Consider the following 20,663-nt stretch of genomic DNA (forward strand, 5'->3'; position numbering starts at 1 on the left):
CATTAATTATAGGATATTACGCAGGTATATACGTAATTAAATTGTATACTAGAATGCTTATCATACGAGAATAGTTCGTTATTTTCACCAAAAAAATTGTAGTGGTACCCTTTTAAAAGAAAATCATTACCAAAAGTAATATATATTTTTCATCTAATCTACTTGATATATTTTATACTATTTATTAGTCACACCTTATTATCTATTGAACTGTATTTAATTTTTTCACAAACGTTTTCTTCAAATGGTCGACATTCCGGTCATTTGTAAACAAACACTCTGTGTTTTCAAAAGATTTGAGTGTGGGGCAGGCTTATAAGATAAATAAAGAAAAGATGTCGGGTCCACCGGATAAAAGAAGACAATTGGACGATGAGATGAGTAGGTTAGTATCAATTGGATATATGCTATGAGTAATCGTGAACTTACAGAAGTAGAAAATAAAACAAATATCTTAGCCGTCTTTCTTGACGGAAGAGGCACGCATACTTAGGTACGGGCACAAAATTTTCATTTTTTTTAACCCTTAAATTATTGTTGCATATGAAAGGCACTTTTATTAGAAACAAAATGCTTTTTAAATTTTTGAAATAGCTCAAAAAATAAGGGAGATACGATTTTTTGAATTATTTTTTTAGCCCGCATTTTTGGCTGGACTTCACCATAGCAAAATGTTAGAATTAAGGGTGGGCATTTGTAAAGATTTCGGTAAAGAAATACACATTAACTCTAAACCACTGGTCCCAATTTTATTAAAATTCGGAATACTTCGGTTTTAAGGATAAAAAAATCACGAGCATGTCAAAAAACAATACAAGGCATCTCCATCATACCATATTTGCCTTTTCATGGCAACCATGAAGTTGTCAATTTTCAGATTATCATCAATAAAATCCAAACCCCTGGCCCAACTGACATGCAACTTGGCATGTCAAGGTTTTATGGGTCAATAAAACACCTGAGCATGTCAATAACATTGCAGGACCTTCTTCTGATTCACATTCTTACTAACACCTCTCACGTTGCCATGGCAACTGTTGTCAATTTAGAAATAATCAATAAAATCCAAACCCCTGCCCCAACTGACATGCAACTTGGCATGTCAAGGTTTTATGGGTCAATAAAACCCCTGAGCATGTCAATAACATTGCAGGACCTTCTTCTGATACACATTCTTACAAACACCTATCACGTTGCCATGGCAACTGTTGTCAATTTAGAAATAATCAATAAAATCCAAATCTCTGGCCCAACTGACATGCAACCTGGCATGATTAGGTTTTATGGGTCAATAAAACACCTGATCATGTCAATAACATTGCAGGACCTTCTTCTGATACCATTCTTACAAACACCTATCACGTTGCCATGGCAACTGTTGTCAATTTAGAAATAATCAATAAAATCCAAACCCCTGGCCCAACTGACATGCAACCTGGCATGTTTAGGTTTTATGGGTCAATAAAAAAACCTGAGCATGTCAATAACATTGCAGGAACTTCTTCTGATAAATCATGGGTCAACAATTCATGATAAATATTGGGTCAACAATTCTCCTGAGCATGTCATTAACATTGCAGGACCTTCTTCTTATACCATTCTTACTAACACCTATCATGTCACCATGGCAACTGTTGTCAAATTGAAAATAATAAATAACATCCGAACCACTGGCCCAATTGACATGCAACTTGGCATGTGAAGATTTTTGGGTCATTTCTTGACCAAGTGTATATTACTCAACGATCTTGAGCTGCTCATATACGGGAGAAAATAGGTTAAAAAACAGTTTTATCACATTACAATAGATTATTAATGATGTCTTACCCTAATATTTTCACTCTGAAAACTAATTTGCCGAGGTTGATAACCAAATTTGCGTTGGCATCGGTGAATATTTGTTTCCTTTGAAAGATTTGGGCATACACTTGTACAATAACAAGATAATTTGAATGTCCTGTGCATGCGCTGAACGCTCAAAACATTCAAACTAAGCAAAACAAAATCAAACGGGTCGCAAAAAATGGCGTAAACAGTACCAGTGCGATGGTGACGTCACGCTTCTTTTTGCGCATACCTATAAACTATAAAATCCCAATATTCATGAATTATGTATTATTAGAAACTACCTGAATACTCTGAACACGCAAGTGAACATATGAGTTGGTACTGATACACTTGATGTGCTATACGATATTTTTAAATTATATATATGGCAGTGTGATATGTCATCGGAACAAGGATTATGGTGGATAAGACAGATGATCGTTGATCCTAAGGATTATCATAATTATATTTTCATCTTGTGAATTATAAACCTTGACTTCTTGAAGGATAAGGTTACAGAGAGCAGGATATTTAGTCCCATCACTGTCCCACTTTTAGACTTTAGCTGCCATTTGATTTATGATTGCACTGGAAACTTGGCAGAATTCAATAAATCTAAAGAAATCCGCATCCAATGATATAGCAGTAGAAAATAAAATGTTAAATTAGTAAATAGTAATACATCAACCTAATATATATTATTATTAGTGGAAATTGATAAAGAAAAAATGCTGAAAGCAATACAGTAGAGTAGTGACAATTTTGTCAGTGAGCTTCCAGATGCCATGGTTTTTTTTTTTTTTTTTTTGTGGAAAACAAACTAATTGAAGCCAAATAAATTGATCTAGTCTAACCTAACCTAACCCAACCTCATATGGAGTATGCATTTAGCATCCCTAGAAGTCATCAGGGCAGTTGTAGGCAGGGAATGATATGATTATATGGGAGTGGATAGACGACACAAACATGGCGTTTTGAAGCATGTGTCACAACTCTGTTTGGTAGTAAATTATTTTTTAGCAAGTTTTTTGTTATTGATATTCACAAAGAAAAACATGACATTAATATACTTGAATTTACCAAAGTAATATTTTAATTTATATTGATATATTGTGTAGGTGTGTACTTCTTAGTAATACATGCATACATATACCAAAGGCTTTTTCCTCCTTACAAGGGAGGTAGCCAAAAAGAAAAAGGTATAAAAACCATTCCCACCCATTCCATCCCTAATACACTCCACTCCCCTTCACCCTCTACCCTCTCTCTTATCTTGGCACCTCATGGATGACAGGTGATCCCTGCATCTCGTCCACTGCCCTGGGTCAGAGGCAGTGTTGCAAGACATAACACATCCACAGCAAGGTCACTTCATTAAATCGGCAACTCCCCCTCTCCGTCCCCTCATGCAGAAAAGAAGAAGATGGGGAGAAATCCCTTCGGGCTGCGTCAAATTTTTCTTACACATACTACCTCACCCCCATCCCCCCACCCATTCCACCTCATGCATCACAACATCATTCATATACAACCATTCTCCATTCACCCCTGTCTTCTGTCCTCTCCCGTCTTTCCTCAACAGACATTCCCCTCTTCCCCAAATCCCCTTTCACCCCATCCATCCATCTCATCCTAGGTTGCCCCCTCATGTTCACTCCCTCCACATCTGCCTTCCATACCTCTTTTACTAGTCTTTCTTCACTCATTCTTTCCATGTGTCCAAACCATCCCAATACTCTTTAATCCACCCTATCTCCCAACTCCCTTACCACCCCTGTTCTCCTCCTCACCTCCTCATTTCTCTCTCTATCCAGCCTAATAACCCTCATCATACTTCTCAGACACCTCATCTCAAACACATTCAAACTCCTCTCTTCCTCTCTTATGTTCCATGTTTCTGCCCCATACAGTGCTGTTGGCACAATCACTCCTTCATACAATCTCCTCTTAGCCTCCATTCCCAAATGTCTATTCCTCATTACACTTTAATCCACCAAGGTATTTACTCGCTTCTCTCAAACTACATTCTACCTTCACCTCCACTCCACCCTTTCCTGCCACATTTGCACCCAAGTATCTAAAACTCACTTCCTCCAGTCTCTCTCCCTTAATGCTCACTTCCAGTCTGCTGCCACTTTCATCCCTTGTACATTTCATCACCTTACTTTTACCCACATTTATCTTCAACTTTTTTCTTTCACACACTTTGCCAAACTCTGTTACCAACTTCCTCAATGCCTCCTGGCTCACCTCCCACTTTTCTCCATTTTCTTTAAACATCTCCAATCCCTGACCCATCACCCTTGCATTTACCTCTCTCACCACACCATCCATGTATAAGTTGAACAGCCAGGGCGACATAATACATCCCTGACGAAGTCCCATCTTTACCTCGAACCACTCACTCTCTCCATTTCTAATCCTGACACATGCTTTACTACTCTCATAAAAACTCTTGACAGCTCCTTGAAGCTTTCCTCCTATCCCATATATCTGCAAAACTTCCCACAGTGCCTTACTGCCTACCCTGTCATAAGCCTTCTACAGATCCATAAAAGCCCAAAAAGCATCATTACCTTTTCCTATAGCTTTCTCACATATCTGTCTTACCACAAAAATCTCATCTATGCAACCTCTACCTGTCCTGATTCCACACTGTTCCTCACCAATTACTCCCTCTGTTCATCTCCTAATCCTCTCAATCAAGATCCTCCCATAAGCCTTCCCAACTACACTTAACAAGCTAATCCCTCTGAAACTACTACTTTCACACTTGTCCCCTTTGCCCTTGTAAAGTGGAACTATACGGTCACTCCTCCAGTCCTCTAGCACTCTACCCTCTCTCTAACAAACATTAAATAACCTCACCAGCCAGTCCACCATCACTGTACCTCCTTTTTTTTTTTAGACATTCTGCATGGCATCCACCCAGACCAGGTGCCTTACCTGCTCTCATCATCTTAACTGCCTTCACTTCATCCTTCCTTATTTCTCCTCCATTTTCCTCACTCATCACAGTCATTTTCTTAGTACTTCCCACTGCAACTATCTTTCCCTCCCTATCCTCCTTCACATTTAGCAACTCCCTAAAATACTCTGCCCATCTTCCCCTTACTGCCTTCTCTTCCATTATCATCTCTCCATCTGCACCTTTTACCTTTTCTTCTCTACTTGATTCGCCTCCTCTTCCTCTCTTAATTTCTTTCCAAAACATCTTTTTATTATTTTCAAAATTTTCTGTCATACTCTTACTCCATTTCACATCTGCTCTCCTCTTTGCCTCCTTTACCTTGTGCTTTACTTCTCTTCTCTTTTCTTTGTACCTCTCATATGACTCCCTCATCCTATTTTGTAACTAATCTGTGAAAGTTCGCTTCTTCTTTTCCACAACCTTCTTTATTTCCTCATCCCACCCCTCACTACCCTTCCATCTATTTCCTCCCGTCCTTCTTGTTCCACACACCATCTTTGCACACTGTGACACCCTCCTTGAACCATCCCCATTCCTCCTCCACTCCTACCTCTACCCTATCTTTCACTTATGTCTCTTTTCTTGTCTTTGTATCTCTCATATGACTCCCTCATCCTATTTTGTAACCAATCAGTGAAAGCTCACTTCTTCTCTTCTACAACCTTCTTTGTTTCCTCATCCCACCATTCATTTCCCTTCCTTCTATTTCCTCCCATCCTTCTTGTTCCACACACCATCTGTGACTCCCTCCTTGAACCATCCCCATTCCTCCTCCACTCCTAGCTCTACTCTATCCTCCACTCCCTCCCACTCCTCTCTCAGCTTCTTCTTGTATTCATTCTCTTTTTCCTTTTCATTTAAAGAGTTCACTCTAAGCACCTCCCTACCTTTTGTCCTTTTCCTCTATCTCCGTCTATCTTCCATTCTTAACTCACCTTCCACCAAAAAATTATCTGATATTCCCCCACTCTCTCCCCTTAGCACATTTACATCCTTAATTCTTCCAATTATACTCCTATCTATCACTACATAGTCCATTAACGTTCAATTCACCACCCTCTCTCATGTGTACTTATGCTTGACTTTCTTCCAAAACACTGTATTTGCTATCATCAACTCTCTTTCTAGTAATACCCAGAATTATTTCTTCCCCCTACCACAGAGGACTGAGGCAAAATATGGAAATAAAATGATGTGTGGCTCTGGTCCATAGGGGTGCCCTATATCATTCTTAAAGCATCAGCTGCTTGCTACTGAGCAATTCATACTGAACAATAACATGCATCCAATACCCCAGTACAGGATATATGTGAATTATATTTTGACCAGCCTGAAAGGATTTCTCCCTGTATTCTCTAGTTTCCACATGAGGGGACAAAGGGGGGTTACTGATCAAGTGAAGTGGCCTTGCTGTGTATGTTCTATGATTTGCTGCATTGTTTCTGGCCCTGGGCAGTGGGCAGGAATGACCCTTTATCCATGAAAAGCTAAGGCTTCTCATGGATAAAGGAGAGGGAGGAAAGGGCAGTGGATGGGTGGCAGTATGTGCCTCTTGACTTGGTTACTCGCTTTATAAGGGGGAAAAAGCCCTTGGTATATAGATAGAATTATAAACTGTGGCATTTAATGGCATAAATTACATAAATCTATGTAGTTGGTTTTAATAATCTAACCAGTTCAATGTTGAATGTGGTGGCATTAAATTGATGCTGTTGATGCTATATGTATTAATAGGAGATACAAAAGGGTCAGCATTCTCCCTTATTTTTTTTTTTTTTCCAGGAGCCATGATTTTCAACCTTATTCATCTTACAACACAATAAAGCAGCCAATCAAACGATTGAGGCACACCATCAGTATTTAAGGATGGACCTGATAATTTAAAAGAAACTTATAAACAAAGAAATTATTTCCAAAAGTGTATTGTTGATCATGGTTTTCAAAAGAATTTGAAAGTTTCGTGCATTTGTCAGAGGGAGTATTTGGCTTCCTCAAAACTCCTGTGTCACACCTTTGGATGCTTCATGATTATAGTTGAAAATCAGTGCCCTAGAAAATTAGATAATTGTCTCCATTTCTTATGGTTAGGATGTCAGACAAGCACATGAGTGACAGAGAGTTGGAAAAAAATTACAGTAACCTTTCCCATATCCAAATTAACTGGACCACAGGGTGTTTAGATTTGGAAAGCATTTGGATATGCAAGGTAAAGTTATCCCCCACCCTCCAGTCTCCATTCCATGAATCCAGTGCTAAATTTTCAATTCTGAAGGAATGAAAATGGTATACAATATATACGTCATGTAATAATGAATGAGGCTTGGATGATAGCAGATTGGATATAGAAAGATTACAGTATAAACTAAGGCAACAAATTGTTCTGGAGGAGGGGTGCACTAGGACAGTATTGCCAGGAAGGTAATGGGGTGCATTCGCCACATGATTTAAAAAGGAAGGAGTACAAGTAATGGGAGTGTAAAAGGTGATGATATTCCTCTTCCATCCTTAGCCACATCACTTTGTGGGTGACAGCCGAATGAATGAAAAAATTAATCATGTCATACTACTCAAACATTTATAACACCCTTCTGCCTGTGCGACACAACACACTCATACAAAAAAATGCACATTTAATCCCTTCAGTATGAGTCAAATTCTTGCACGCAGCATCAGCTGCCATGTGTACCATTCATTACACTACTCGCATTATAAAATATAGTCACTGCTGTATTACTCATTCTCTTTTACTCTGAGTAATAATAAACACAGAAAACATGATCAAACCAGTTCACAGAATCTGGGGGTAACTCATGTACAACTACACAAAAAAATATATAATCAAGACACTGACACCAGCATCCTCATTCAGCTTCTCACTATACAACACAAGAGTAATTTGACATGTGGAAATTTGAAAAACAAAAGATCATAACCAAAGCTGTTTGTACTTAAATGAAGTAGCAAAAGCAAGTAGCATGCTAGCAAGAAATGGCTAGTTTGCTGCCACCTTTAGATCACAAAATAAGCAATTTAAAACCAACCACCAAACTCCTCCAGACATCTATCCTACAGAGAAATCTTTCCCTGAAGCAAGAACTACACTTACATGTAAAACAGTACCAACACAGAATAAGCCCAGCCACACATGCAAATTGTTCCAGATGCAGTCATCACACAGAACATCTCATTGTCCATCACTCTTTTCTTTCCTAACCCAGACAAGAACTCAGTATCTTTTCTGTGAATGACTTATGGACCAGTCTGGTGGCTGTTGCTGGGAGCTGTGGGTCTTAAGCCAGAGAGAGAGACCTGGGGTACTGGATTGATTGATTGATTATATTTATTTATTTTTTCAGATTTGAAGCAGAGATTTCAGGTCCACCAATTCCTGGAATTCCAAACAGAGCTGTTATAGGTTCTAGTACTTATACTCAGGTAATAAAAATTTTTTTTAGTCTGTCAGCTTTATTCTTACTGATGTCAGATGAATATATTCACTTCAGTGATAAATGCATGCCGGAAAGAGATCACATTTTCATTAAAAAAAACACTTCAACCATGTGTAAAACCTGCAACTGAAAAATATTGTGACTAGACAAATCTATCAAACTTGACATTGTGATGAAGGGATTTAAAACTTATTTTGATTTGGAAAGTATTGTTTATGAAAGATTTTGTTAATAGCATACCAATACATGAAACTAAATGGATGTCAGAAAGAATTGACTCCCTGCCACCTGGCTTCAAAAGCCACCAACACCCTCACCTCCATTTGCAGGTGCAACCTGGAGGGGCTGGCATGTGGTCTCTGAATTGTGTCCAAGATTTTTCTCTGACAAATGGTGACTGGTCTCCTCCTCCTCCTCCTCTTCCTCATCTTCTTCCTCCTCCTCCTCATCTTCTTCCTCCTCCTCCTCATCTCCTCCTCCACATTAGTTGTTGGCTGTCCTTATATACAGTTGAGGTTGATAGAGATCTTGGGTCTGGTGTGGAGACTAAATTTCAACTACACCTGTAGGTGGAGGTGAAGGTGTTGATGGATTTTGAAGATGAAGGGCAGGGAGACAATCCTCTGATGTTTTTCGTGTGGGACCATCACTTGCTGGCACCCATCATTAGTCCCAGGCAATACAGTAGTAATTATCTCCACATTTATATTCTTTTCATATCACAGATTTATATACAGACGCTCCTCTACTTATGTTCATTTGTTTTACGTTTTTTCGATTTTACGTTTGAACTAACTAAAAAAAAATTTGAGTGAATTTTTTAGTTTAGCGCACACTCCGTAGTTCAAATGATACTTACGCATGATGCTGCGTCCATTGTTTACATTGCACAAATGACAGACTGAAAGTGCCTTGCCTCCTCCTCCTCCTCCTCCTCCTCCTCCTCCCCTCCTCCTCCACCATCTCAATTTATGTTGCTTGAATTTAATTTATTTGAAATTAATGTTATTATTTTACAATGTTATGTGTATAATTAATTATTTAGGGGTGTTTTGTAAGATACGGTAATAGAATTTACGGATGTATAGTACAGTAACAACTTACGTTCATTTTTAACTTACGTTCGGCCGTTCGGAACGTAACTAAAACGTAAGTTGAGGAGCGTCTGTAATGACAATTTTTTTGAAGAATTTTGAGATCTATGACTCCTACAGTAAGATATTTCCATTTTCATGAATAAGAATTTTCAAATTATTTGTAATGAATTAGAATTTAATTAAGAAACTTTCTTACACATTCACATTATTGTGATATGCAAATAGTTGAATTTTCTTTCCTAGTACAGTAAAATTCCTTTTATCCAACCTTCGAACATCCAACTAGTCCAAACATCTGATTTTTTTCTTCAATGTCCCAGGTCGGATAAAAGTTGAATTTGTCCAAACATCCGACCATCGAGTGGATGTTTAGTTGTTGCTATCGCCACTACTGACTCATGGCGCTCAGGTCGGCTGTTATTTTCGCGGTATTTCAGTGTTTGCTTACGTTTGGTCATTGGTGATTGTTTCTCCTCCACTCTGTTGTGTTGTTTATTATGCTTTATTGTATCGTAAATAAGTGAAAATGTCCTGAACCAGTTATTTTTTTTAATGTGTTAGTGTATGTCCAAACATCCAACCTAGGGTAGGTCCCACCAAGGTCGGATAAAAGGAATTTACTGTAATTATATATAAATGGTAGAATTAGATTAACTGAAAAAATATATTTATATTTTGTGCTTTTATTTGATAATTCTCTAGTTGACTGGTATTACCAGTTGTGCAGTCTGGGAGGGGAAAGCGCCCAATTGACCCCCCCCCCCCCAAATGAAATTGAGCATGTTCAAGTAAAGATTGGGAAACTTAATTTTGAATACCTGAAAAAAGATGCAGTCTCAAGTAGAAAGTATCGTACTTAAATTTATCCATAGGAGTAGCTTCCTGCTCCTCCCCAAATTTACCTTGGGTATTAGTGTTATTTTATCAACATATAATACCTTATACAGTAATCCTTCCTATATCTGAACTAATTGGGCCACACAGTATTTGGTTTTGGAGAGTATTCAGATGAGCAATTTTAGATTATTCCCTCCCTCCAACTCCTGTCTCCACTCTGCCACTCTAGTACTGAATTAAAAAAAAAGCTATCCTGTACGTAAATCATGTTGAAATGCGATTCATATGATGGCAATTTGGATATGGGAAGAATCACTGTATTCTCCATGGTACATTCATAGCATTTGTTTAACCCCTTCCATACAATCAGACCTATGTTGGCATCATGAGTTGCAAGTGGCTATATGAGGGTACCTGCATCAGTGTCTTGATTATATTTATCTTGTAGTTGTAGCTGAGTGACCCCCATAGTCTGTGAACTGGCTTGATCATATATTCTGTGGTTATTAATATTCAGAGTGAAAGAAATTGAGTAATACAGCTATAACTTTTTATTTTATAACATGAGTGTTGTGATGCGTCACCGAATCATCATACATCAGACGGCTGATGCTGTCCATGAGAATTTGACTCATATTGAAGAGGTTGATGATGGTTGGTGTAGATAAGACTATTAACCTCTTCGATATGAAGACACCTATGTTGGCATCACGAGGCATGAGTGGGTATACGAGAATGTCGGCATCTTGATTATATTTATTCTGTAGTTGTAGCTGAGTGACCCCCAAATTCTGTGAACTAGTTTGATCACATTTTCTGTGATTATTATTATTCAGAGTGAAAGAGAATGAGTAATACAGTAATGGGTTATTTTATAACATAAGTAGTGTGATACATCAGACATTAGGCATCTGATGCTGTGCATGAGAATTTGACTTGTAGTGAAGAAGTTAATGGGTAGTGATAATGCATATACAGGTACTCCTCGTTTAACGACCTACTCAGTTAACGACAACTCGGAGTAACGACAGGCTTTATGACGTCGTTTAACGTAAATCTCCCGAAATTACGACGTCGTGTACGATAATTAAGTTGGCTGAGGCAAATTTGTATGATGTTATAAATGAACTTGTATGGTGGATATTAGCTGTGAGGTAAAGTGTTCTGAAGCTTAGGCCTACATTACCATCCTGCAAGCTGCAAAAACTACCTGGGGTACAGTGTATACCGGTAGTGGTAAATTTTTAGTTTCGACCATGGGCGCAATATAACAATAGAAAATTAATTATTAATTTTGTAAATTATAATGTATCAACGTAATACGCAATTTTGTGAGCGGAAATGAAAAACAAATGCTAAAACGGATTTCGTAAGTAACGAAGTCATGTCGGACGAATGGTACACCATGTTTATTATGATAGATGCCGATGTCGAAGAAATGAAAGGATGATAAATTGATTCGTCTAACCTAAACTAAACTAACCTAACCTGTGTTTAATAAATCATTACCTGCAAATTAAATGTCATCCGGCTCGTCCTCGTTGTCGTCGTCGTGAGAGACGTTGGCAGACGACAAGATGGCGTCCCGAGCCTATGCTACCGACTTCGTTCATTAGCATATTTTCTTGTAGCAAGGTATTTTTTACTTTCATTTCCACCCACAAAATTGCATATTACGTTGATACATTTTAATTTACAAAATTAATAATTAATTTTCTATTGCTATATTGCGCCCATGGTCGAAACTAAAAAAAATACACCGGTATTCAATGTGGAATGTCAGCATATGCGGATTTGGTCATATACGGTAATTTTAGGAACCTAACCACCATAAATAAACAGTAAATAAAGCTTTAATGTACTGTATAAAAGAGGGAAAATACACAAAAATAAAGATACATGTATTGCTGGACATTGTACATACAGTACATGTACGTATATGTATACACTTTCGCTTAACGACCAATTCGGTTAACGACGGCTCACTGGTCCCAATTGTCGTCGTTAAACGAGGAGTACCTGTAGTAACACCATGAGTTGGGCCTTATTGAGGATAAAAGAGTAATCCCTACTTAAGTATGTGAGTTTATGTGCTGAAGTTAAATAGATAACAACAGTAATGGACTGAATAGACTTAGTAACCATGTAGTGAGCACTGAAACTATTGGTTGTTTTAAGAGAAGGTTAGATAACTTTGTGGATGGGGATGATAGGTAATAATGGACACAGAACTGCCTATTGTAAGCCTCATGCTCTCTTGCAGTCTCCTTCATTCTTATGTTATTAAATTACTATTAATCAGCTTTAATCCTTTATGAAACATATGGCAACTCTTACATAATTTCTTTTCTTTTTAGGTTCAGCAACGCCTGCAACAACAACGCCACCCACCACCAGGTCAGATTGGCCCAGGGGCACCCTCCACCAGGTTACCACCACCTCCTCCACCACCCACGCTACGAACACCAGCACCCCCTCCTGCAGCCACACTCCCACCTCCTCCTCCACCCCCAAACTTCCGACCACCTCCCGGATACAATGTTCCTCCACCTGGAAACCATAATCAGCGGCCACCACCACAGCCTCCTGCGTTCATACCCCACCAGCTGCAGAGGCCACCCATGCCTCCCAGTAGGTTTATATGCTTTTTTAGTCATGGTTAAGTACTTATTGTTTTATTGCGGTAGTAACATCATCCAGGAGGAGCCAAGATAAGAGAGAAGGAGGGGGGTGAATGGGAGTGGAGTATGTGGGGATGGAATGGGTAGGAGTGGGTTTTATGCCTTTGGTTTTCAGCTGTCTCCCTTGTAAGGGGGAAATAGCCATTGGTATGGTATATGTATGTATGTAGTAACCTCTGAGGGGATGGAGAGGGAGGGTTCATGTGCTTTGTCTTGCTGCATCACTATTGACCTAGGCAGGAGACAGGGACGACCCTTCATTCACGAGAAGTTAAAGTAAGAGGGAAAAAGAGGGTGGTGGATGAGAGCGGAATGGGTGGGAGTGGGTCCATATCCTCAACTGGGCTACCTCCCTTATAAAGGAGAAAAAGCTCTTGGTACACCTGGGGCTCTTAATCCAACACTTGCCAACTGCCACTTGTGTGGACGTTTGGGCCCAGGACATAAACTCACTTCAAGGATTTTCATGAAAGTATCAATTGCTGACAAGACTGACAAGTTAAACACCATATGAGGACGGAGCCTTTATTTGTACAACGTTTCACTTATTACTTGAAAAAGCTGTAATAAGTGAAACATCGTACAAATAAAGGCTCCATCCTCATATGGTGTTTAACTTGTCACTTCAAGGAGTTGGCTCAGGACATTAGACATCACCAATTCCCAAAGGGGGATTATGTCCTGGGCTCAAACATCCACACAAGTGGAGATTGTGGAGTGTTGAATTAAGAGACCCAGGTGTATAGAGGAATGTTTTGATTAATTTGTTTCTTGCTAATCCCTGTTCAAGTGACAATAAAAATGGAACAAGAAATATAAATAGTAGTACTGGAATTATTGATAGAAATATTATAGAAAATATATTGCTAATATTTAGTGTTTACCCACTATCTCTGATGTAATACTTTGTTTAGATAGCAGAATTTATGTAGATTGTGATTGTTGCTGGTGTGGTTAGTCTACTAACCAGAGAAGAATTAGGTGAATATTCATCATTATCAAATCCTATTTCTACTTGTGGCAGATAAATATTTTAAAGAATGCAAGAGGTGCTGAAAGTGAGTGAAAATGGGAAAGAACTTGAATACCACATGAAACTGAGTGAAGGAGATAAAGGGAAAAGGGAATGGAAAAAGAATGGATGTTTTTTAATAAGGAAATGTTAAAGTGTGCATGAACAATGTGGGATGAAGAAAATAGATTAGAACTAAAGAAAAGGTAGTGAATGATGGAATGAAGTGAGTGCAGTAGTTGTGATAGAAGACAAGCATGCTTATGAAAAGTAGTTGCAAAGAAGAAATGAGGAAGCATATGAGAGGTATAGAGTAACTCAAATCAAACCATTGTTGCCTCAATTTCACTATGTGGCTGGCAATATTTGCATTAATGTGGGACTGTTTCTATGTCACGGGCTGAAAGTGGTAGGAAGAGGAGAATAGTTGCAGGTTGTTGGATCCCCTGATCCCCTTGTGTGAAAAAATGTAAGATATATAGCTGAAATTAATAGAGAGAGTTCCTGGGCCTGGTCCTGAGACTGAGTATCAGTATCTCAGGGCTGCACATCCTGATGGGCTAAGGGGGTCGACAGGTGTTGAAAATGAGAAGATTCACTGTCTGTCTTGCGGGACCACCTTATGCAAATACACGTCATTGGTCCCAGATATAAGTTAAAGAGATGGAAGTGAAATGTGGGATGAGGGAGACCAAGAGAATAGGTGTGAAATAGATGTTTGTCTGAATTTTTTTAAAGGTATCAGTTTTGGAAGGAAGTGGAAAGAGTACAAAAAGTTGAGTCAGAAGAAAATGGTTGTATGAAGGAGTGGTTGTGCCCACAACTCAATATAATGCAGAGGCTTGGAATATAAGAAAGACAGAGTGAAAGAACAAATGTTTTCGTGATGGAATTGTATGAGAAATATGACAGTGTTACAAGAATGGATAGAAGATGAAATATGGAGATGAACTGGAGCACAGGGTGAAAAGGGAGTTATCAGAGTCCAATGAATGAATCCATTGATAACAACATTGTAATTCTTCCCTGAGTGACATGAGCCTGCACAGTGACCATAGCTAATTGCATGAGGGTTATGGGTCTCCTGCAGGAGTGACCTGGGTCAATGGATTGATTGATTGCTCAAATGAAGTAACGAATGAGTCAGTAAATGTAAATTAGTATGACCCTTCATCCACGAAGAACTAGGATGAGAGGTAAACACAGGTGGTGGATGGGAGTGGGTGCTTGCCTTTGACTTGGCTACCTACCTTATAATGGGGAAGAAGCCCTTGGAATACAGTTAGATATAGATGGGTACTTTCTTACAGACATGATGCAGGAGAGACCTCCGATGATGCCCATGATGGGGGGAGGTCCACGAGGACCACCTCCTCCAAGTGGATACATACCACCACCTCCTCCTCCAGGGTTTATGCCTCCCCAGGCAGGACCTATACAGCAGCCCCCAGCACAGCCCCCACCCATGTCAGGACCCCCTACTGTCATCAACAAGCCCCCGACAGTTATAAGGTAAACATTACATATTTTTGAAGTCTCAGGTTTGTGCGGCCATTGTCAGTGATTGTATAGACAAAGGAGAGGGTTTTTGACTGTGATTCATAGACCCATGGTGATCTGCAACAGCATTCAAGATAGTCTTGATTGTAGATTTTTTTTTTTTTTTTCTAATCATGAGAAACTTAGTGAAATTTAATTATGTATATTGTAATTTTATATTTCTTTTTCCACTTTTCTAATTATTTTCAAATTAGCACACATTTAAAAAGAAATAGATTTACATCATATACTATTTAAATTTGAATCTTGTGAGCAAAAGATTTTACACAACAAAGAAATGAATGCCATATTGAAGTTGCTTTGTAAATCAATTAATTGATCAATATCAATTGCCCTGGGCTTATTGTGCAAGAGTAATAAGCAACAGTCACTGGATTGCTCCATAAGTCACTCAAGGAAGATATATTGTGTTGTTTTTAGGGCAAGACTAGAGTAGGATAATCCAAGATGAGTTGTTTAGTGTCTTCTGTGTGGTGATTGTATCAGGGGTAGTTTGCTTATTCATTTTGATTTTTTAATATTTTTATTTGAATTTTGAGGATTATTTGTAGATGAATGATATCTCACCAGAATTTCAATCTCCCATCAGCTCAGCCCCCAAGATATACTCAGGTCAGCCAAACCAGGAACCTAAAGTACCTCTAGAACCAATGTCCAATATTGGGGTGGCTGCCTCTGCTCCACCAACAGTCATCCCCAGCACCCAGGAACCTCCACCTCCTTTGGAGCCCAAAAAGAAGAAGCAGAAGGTGGAACCCTCGGTGGTAGTGATGCCCCCAAGTCTTCCACAGTCAAACAACCCAGCACTAGAAATGGCAGAGAAGGTGTATTTACCTAATTGTATTTACCTATAGGCACTCAAAGAATCTCAGTCGATTCTGCATTTTTGGTTGGCAGCCCTGCTCACCCTTCCCCCACTGAGCTGGATGAAACCTCAAGCAAGCTTAAAATATATTCATATTTTTTCACTTAGTTCAGTGACTATATGAGTTACACGAGTTTCATGTACATCTAGGGATGAAGCAGTCCTTGTTCACCTATTTCAAAGCTTTCCATCTCGATAGTGCAAAGAAAGTAATTATAGCGAGTATAAGATAAGGAATATAATTTTAATGTTTATACAGCATTTTACTTATTATCGCTGTGTCCAGTCATTATGAGGCTGGTTGTAAAATTCAACATGTCTTCTGTGATATAAAATAGTCATGAATATGACTGTGCTTTCACATATCCCATAAAGTGACACATAAAAAAAAAATGATATTGGACGGGTGGCAGGAAGCACAGCATCTTGTCCCTCCCTCTCTCACTCCCTCCCTCCCCAATCAATCTCATGAGTCAAAATTGAACATGACTTGAGTACATAATGCTTATGGTTTTTCGCATCTCGATTACTTTATGGCTTTCATCATTTCATATTCATTATCTTCTTGAGTCTTTGAATACGGTTAAACCAATGTACATGGTCGGAAGAGTGACACCCAGATCAGAAATTGAAATATGTAGATATGAAAAAAATTGTGAGTTGTATTGTAGCAAAGGGTGAGCAGGGCTACCAACTGAAACTGCAGGATCGACTGAGATTCTTTGAGTGAATTACCTATAACTGTAGTATACGGGAAAGGAGCAATACTCATTGACCCCTGTCTTCTATTCTCTAATTTTCTAACATATCTGGACTCAAATCCGTGTATGATTTCAACTTAATCTATATTTTTTATTTCCAATTATTATATTGGTGTGTGATGGCTTGGTTGATTAATTGCCTGTATAATTGTGGATGCTTGTGAGCCAAATGGGTTTGAGCATCGCTACTTGCAGTAGTCAAGATGAGGGTGGTTCCAACCCTGCCTTCAGCAAGTTGGACCAAGGGTGTGGTTCATTAAATTCCATGATGTAAAGTCCTCAGTAAGGGGCACCATCCTAGCCTTCTGATAGAGGGAGTTTGTGACATAAACTGAATCAATCATCATCATTTATCTATCTATTTATTTACTTATTTATTTATTCTCTTCAGGTTAAGGCCAGCACAGTTACAACCACTGCCCCTGCAGTAGTCACTGGAGGAGCACCCGTTAGTGTGGATGAGAACAAGAAGAAGGAGAAGAAAGTCAAGAGGCCTTTGCGGTATGCCGGAGGCACCATCTGGGATGATCCATCACTTGGAGAATGGGACCTAGGTCAGTTGGTGATAGGCAACTTGTATAGTAGAATGGCAGACCAGTAGCACCTCTTGATCCATAGCAAGGCTAGTCTAAAAGATATATATATATATATATATATATATATATATATTGGTGAAGTGTGGCAGGAGATTCTCTCTAAGGCATATTCTGTTAAAAACGACAGCAAAAGAGTTATTAATTAACTTTTTCTGTGAGCTCTCAAGCTTGCGAAAAGTAGATTTCTGGTAGGGGGAGAGGGAGTAAATAAAATTTCCAAAACTCATAGGAAACACAAAAGTTATAATACATACATACATACATACATATACCAAGGCTTTTTCCCCCTTACAAGGGAGGTAGCCAAAAAGGAAAAGGCATAAAATCATTCCCACCCATTCCATCCCTGAATACACTCCACACCCCTCCACCCTCCCTCTTATCTTAGCACCTCCTGGATGACGGGTCATCCCTGCACCTTGTCCACTGCCCTGGGTCAGAAGCAGTGCTGCCAGACACAGCACATCCACAGCAAGGCCACTTCATTAAATCAGCGACCCCCCTCTCCTTCCCCCATGCATAAAAGGAGAAGATGGGGAGAAATCCCTTCGGGCTGCGTCAAATTTTGCTCACACATACTACCTCACCCCCCATCCCGCCCATTCCACCTCATGCATCACAACATCATCCATATACAACCATTCTCCATTCACCCCTGTCTTCCGTCCTCTCCCGTCCTTCCTCAACAGACATTCCCCTCTTCCCCAAAGCCCCCTTCACCCCATCCATCCACCTCATCCTAGGACGTCCCCTCATGTTCTCTCCCTCCACATCTGCCTTCCATACCTCTTTTACTAGTCTTTCTTCACTCATTCTTTCCATGTGTTCAAACCATCCTAATACTCTTTCATCAACCCCATCTCCCAACTCCCTTTCCACCCCCGCTCTTCTCCTCACCTCCTCATTTCTCACTCTATCTAGCCTAGTAACCCCCATCATACTTCTCAGACACCTCATTTCAAACACATTCAAACTCCTTCTCTCTTCCTCTCTTATGTTCCATGTTTCTACCCCATACAGTGTTGTTGGCACAATCACTCCTTCATACAGTTTCCTCTTAGCATCCATTCCCAAATGTCTATTCCTCATTACACTTTTTAAACCACCAAGGCATTTACTCGCTTCTCTCAATCTACATTCTACCTCCACCTTCACTCCACCTTTTCCTGCCACATTTGCACCCAAGTATCTAAAACTATCCATTTCCTCCAGTCGCTCTCCCTTAATGCTCACTTCCAGTCTACTGCCACTTTCACCTCCCACTTTTCTCCATTTTCTTTAACCATCTCCAATCCCTGACCCACTACCCTTGCATTTACCTCTTGCACACAGTAAACAAAATACAAGAAATTAATAAAAAAAAAATCCAGCAAAATCCAAGCAGAACAAATAAAATATCAAGACGTTTTGCAGATCCTTCTGCATCCTCAGTTGAAGTGAAGAAAAAGGAAAAGAGAGCATATCTTAACCCATTCAACTCCGATGACAAGATGTCTTGTCATTTGGTCAAATAAAACAAAAAATCATAATAAAACACCAAAATGTTTGATGATCAAACAGCACCAGAAAAATATGACGTCATCAGTCCTCCTCGAGGAGGACTGATGACGTCATATTTTTCTGGTGCTGTTTGATCATCAAACATTTTGTTGTTTTATTATGATTTTTTGTTTTATTTGACCAAATGACAAGACATCTTGTCATCGGAGTTGAATGGGTTAAATGAAAAGAAAAGCACAGGGAGAAGTCACTGTGCTGTAACTGGGGGAGGTCATAATCATGCGTAGCTCAGTCGCTAGCGTCTTGACTTTGTGATTATGCACTCACAGGTCAGCGTTTGAATCCCTTAGCAGAGCTTCTAAAAATGTTCAATCTGTCTTAAACATACACAACTTGTCGGAGGACTCACCTAATATAGGATTTTGGTTTAGACATGGGAAGAATGAGTGAAGAAAGACTAGTAAAACAAGTATGGTAGGCAAAGTTGGATGGAGTGTATTTCAGGGGACAACTGAGGATGAGATTGATGGGGTGAAAAGGACATTGAGCAAGAGGAAAATGTCTGTTGAGCAAGGAAGGGAGAAGGCATGAGATAGAGGTGAGTGGAGGATGGCTGTGTATAGATAATACTGTGATGCAGGGAAGGGAGGGGAGTGGTTATGTGTGAATGATATTTTGACACAACTTGAAGGGATTTCTCCCCATGTTCACTTTTTCAGCATGATGGGATGGAGATTGAGGGGGGGGAGGTAGCCAATATAATGAGGCACTCTTGCTCTGGATATGCTGTGACTTGCAGCATTGTTTTGACCCAGGGCAGTGAGGGGATACAAGGATGATCCAACATCCATGAGGACCTAAGATGAGAGGTAGGAAAGGGCAGTGTATAGGAGTGGAATGGGTGGGAGAGTGTATATGCCTTTTAATTTGGCTACCTCCCTTGTAAGGGGAAAAACCCGTTGATGTGTGTATTAACCTAGTTGTATCATATGGGAAGGGAGCTATGCTCGTGGTGACCCGTCTTTGTATTTTTCAGTATCAAGATTTTCATAAAATCTTTAACAGTGTTTGCGTACACTGTTTCTTTATCTAAATTATTCCAGGTATCCATTACTCTGTGTGGGAAGCCCTTTTTTTTTCTCACTCTCCCAGATCTCTACTATAGTTATCCTTTTTTTTTTTTTTCGTGTCCTCTTGTTTTTCCATTGTCCCATCTTAGTAAATCATTCCTATCTAGGATTTCCATTCCTTTCATGATTCTGTAGATAGTCAGCAGATCTCCTCTCTCTCTTCTTTGTTCCAGAGTTGGTAATTCCAATTTGGACAATCTTTGTTCGTATGTTAATTTGGAAAGAGTTGGTGCCAACTTTGTCGTTGCTCTTTGTATTCTTTCTACATAATATACCAAAGGCTTTTTCCCCCTTACAAGGGAGGTAGCCAAATAAAGGCATAAAAACCATTCCCACCCATTCCATCCCTAAATACACTCCACTCCCCTCCACCCTCT

General features: G+C 39.4%; 1 protein-coding gene across 1 annotated transcript in view; it reads left to right on the forward strand.

Moving 5' to 3' along the window:
• Positions 1 to 262: 262 nt before the first annotated feature.
• Positions 263 to 20,663, forward strand: part of LOC143025220 (uncharacterized) — a 111,659-nt gene continuing 91,258 nt past the window's right edge. Inside the window, exons 1-6 of the mRNA XM_076184682.1 lie at positions 263 to 385; positions 8,155 to 8,233; positions 12,539 to 12,812; positions 15,185 to 15,386; positions 16,024 to 16,258; positions 17,452 to 17,614. Of these exons, the coding sequence (XP_076040797.1) occupies positions 336 to 385; positions 8,155 to 8,233; positions 12,539 to 12,812; positions 15,185 to 15,386; positions 16,024 to 16,258; positions 17,452 to 17,614 (1,003 nt within the window). The 5' untranslated portion in view covers positions 263 to 335. The remainder of the gene's footprint in view (positions 386 to 8,154; positions 8,234 to 12,538; positions 12,813 to 15,184; positions 15,387 to 16,023; positions 16,259 to 17,451; positions 17,615 to 20,663) is intronic.

Source organism: Oratosquilla oratoria, chromosome 5 (assembly GCF_046742065.1).
Source record: "Oratosquilla oratoria isolate Oo_2021 chromosome 5, ASM4674206v1, whole genome shotgun sequence".
NCBI classification, from domain to species: domain Eukaryota; kingdom Metazoa; phylum Arthropoda; class Malacostraca; order Stomatopoda; family Squillidae; genus Oratosquilla; species Oratosquilla oratoria.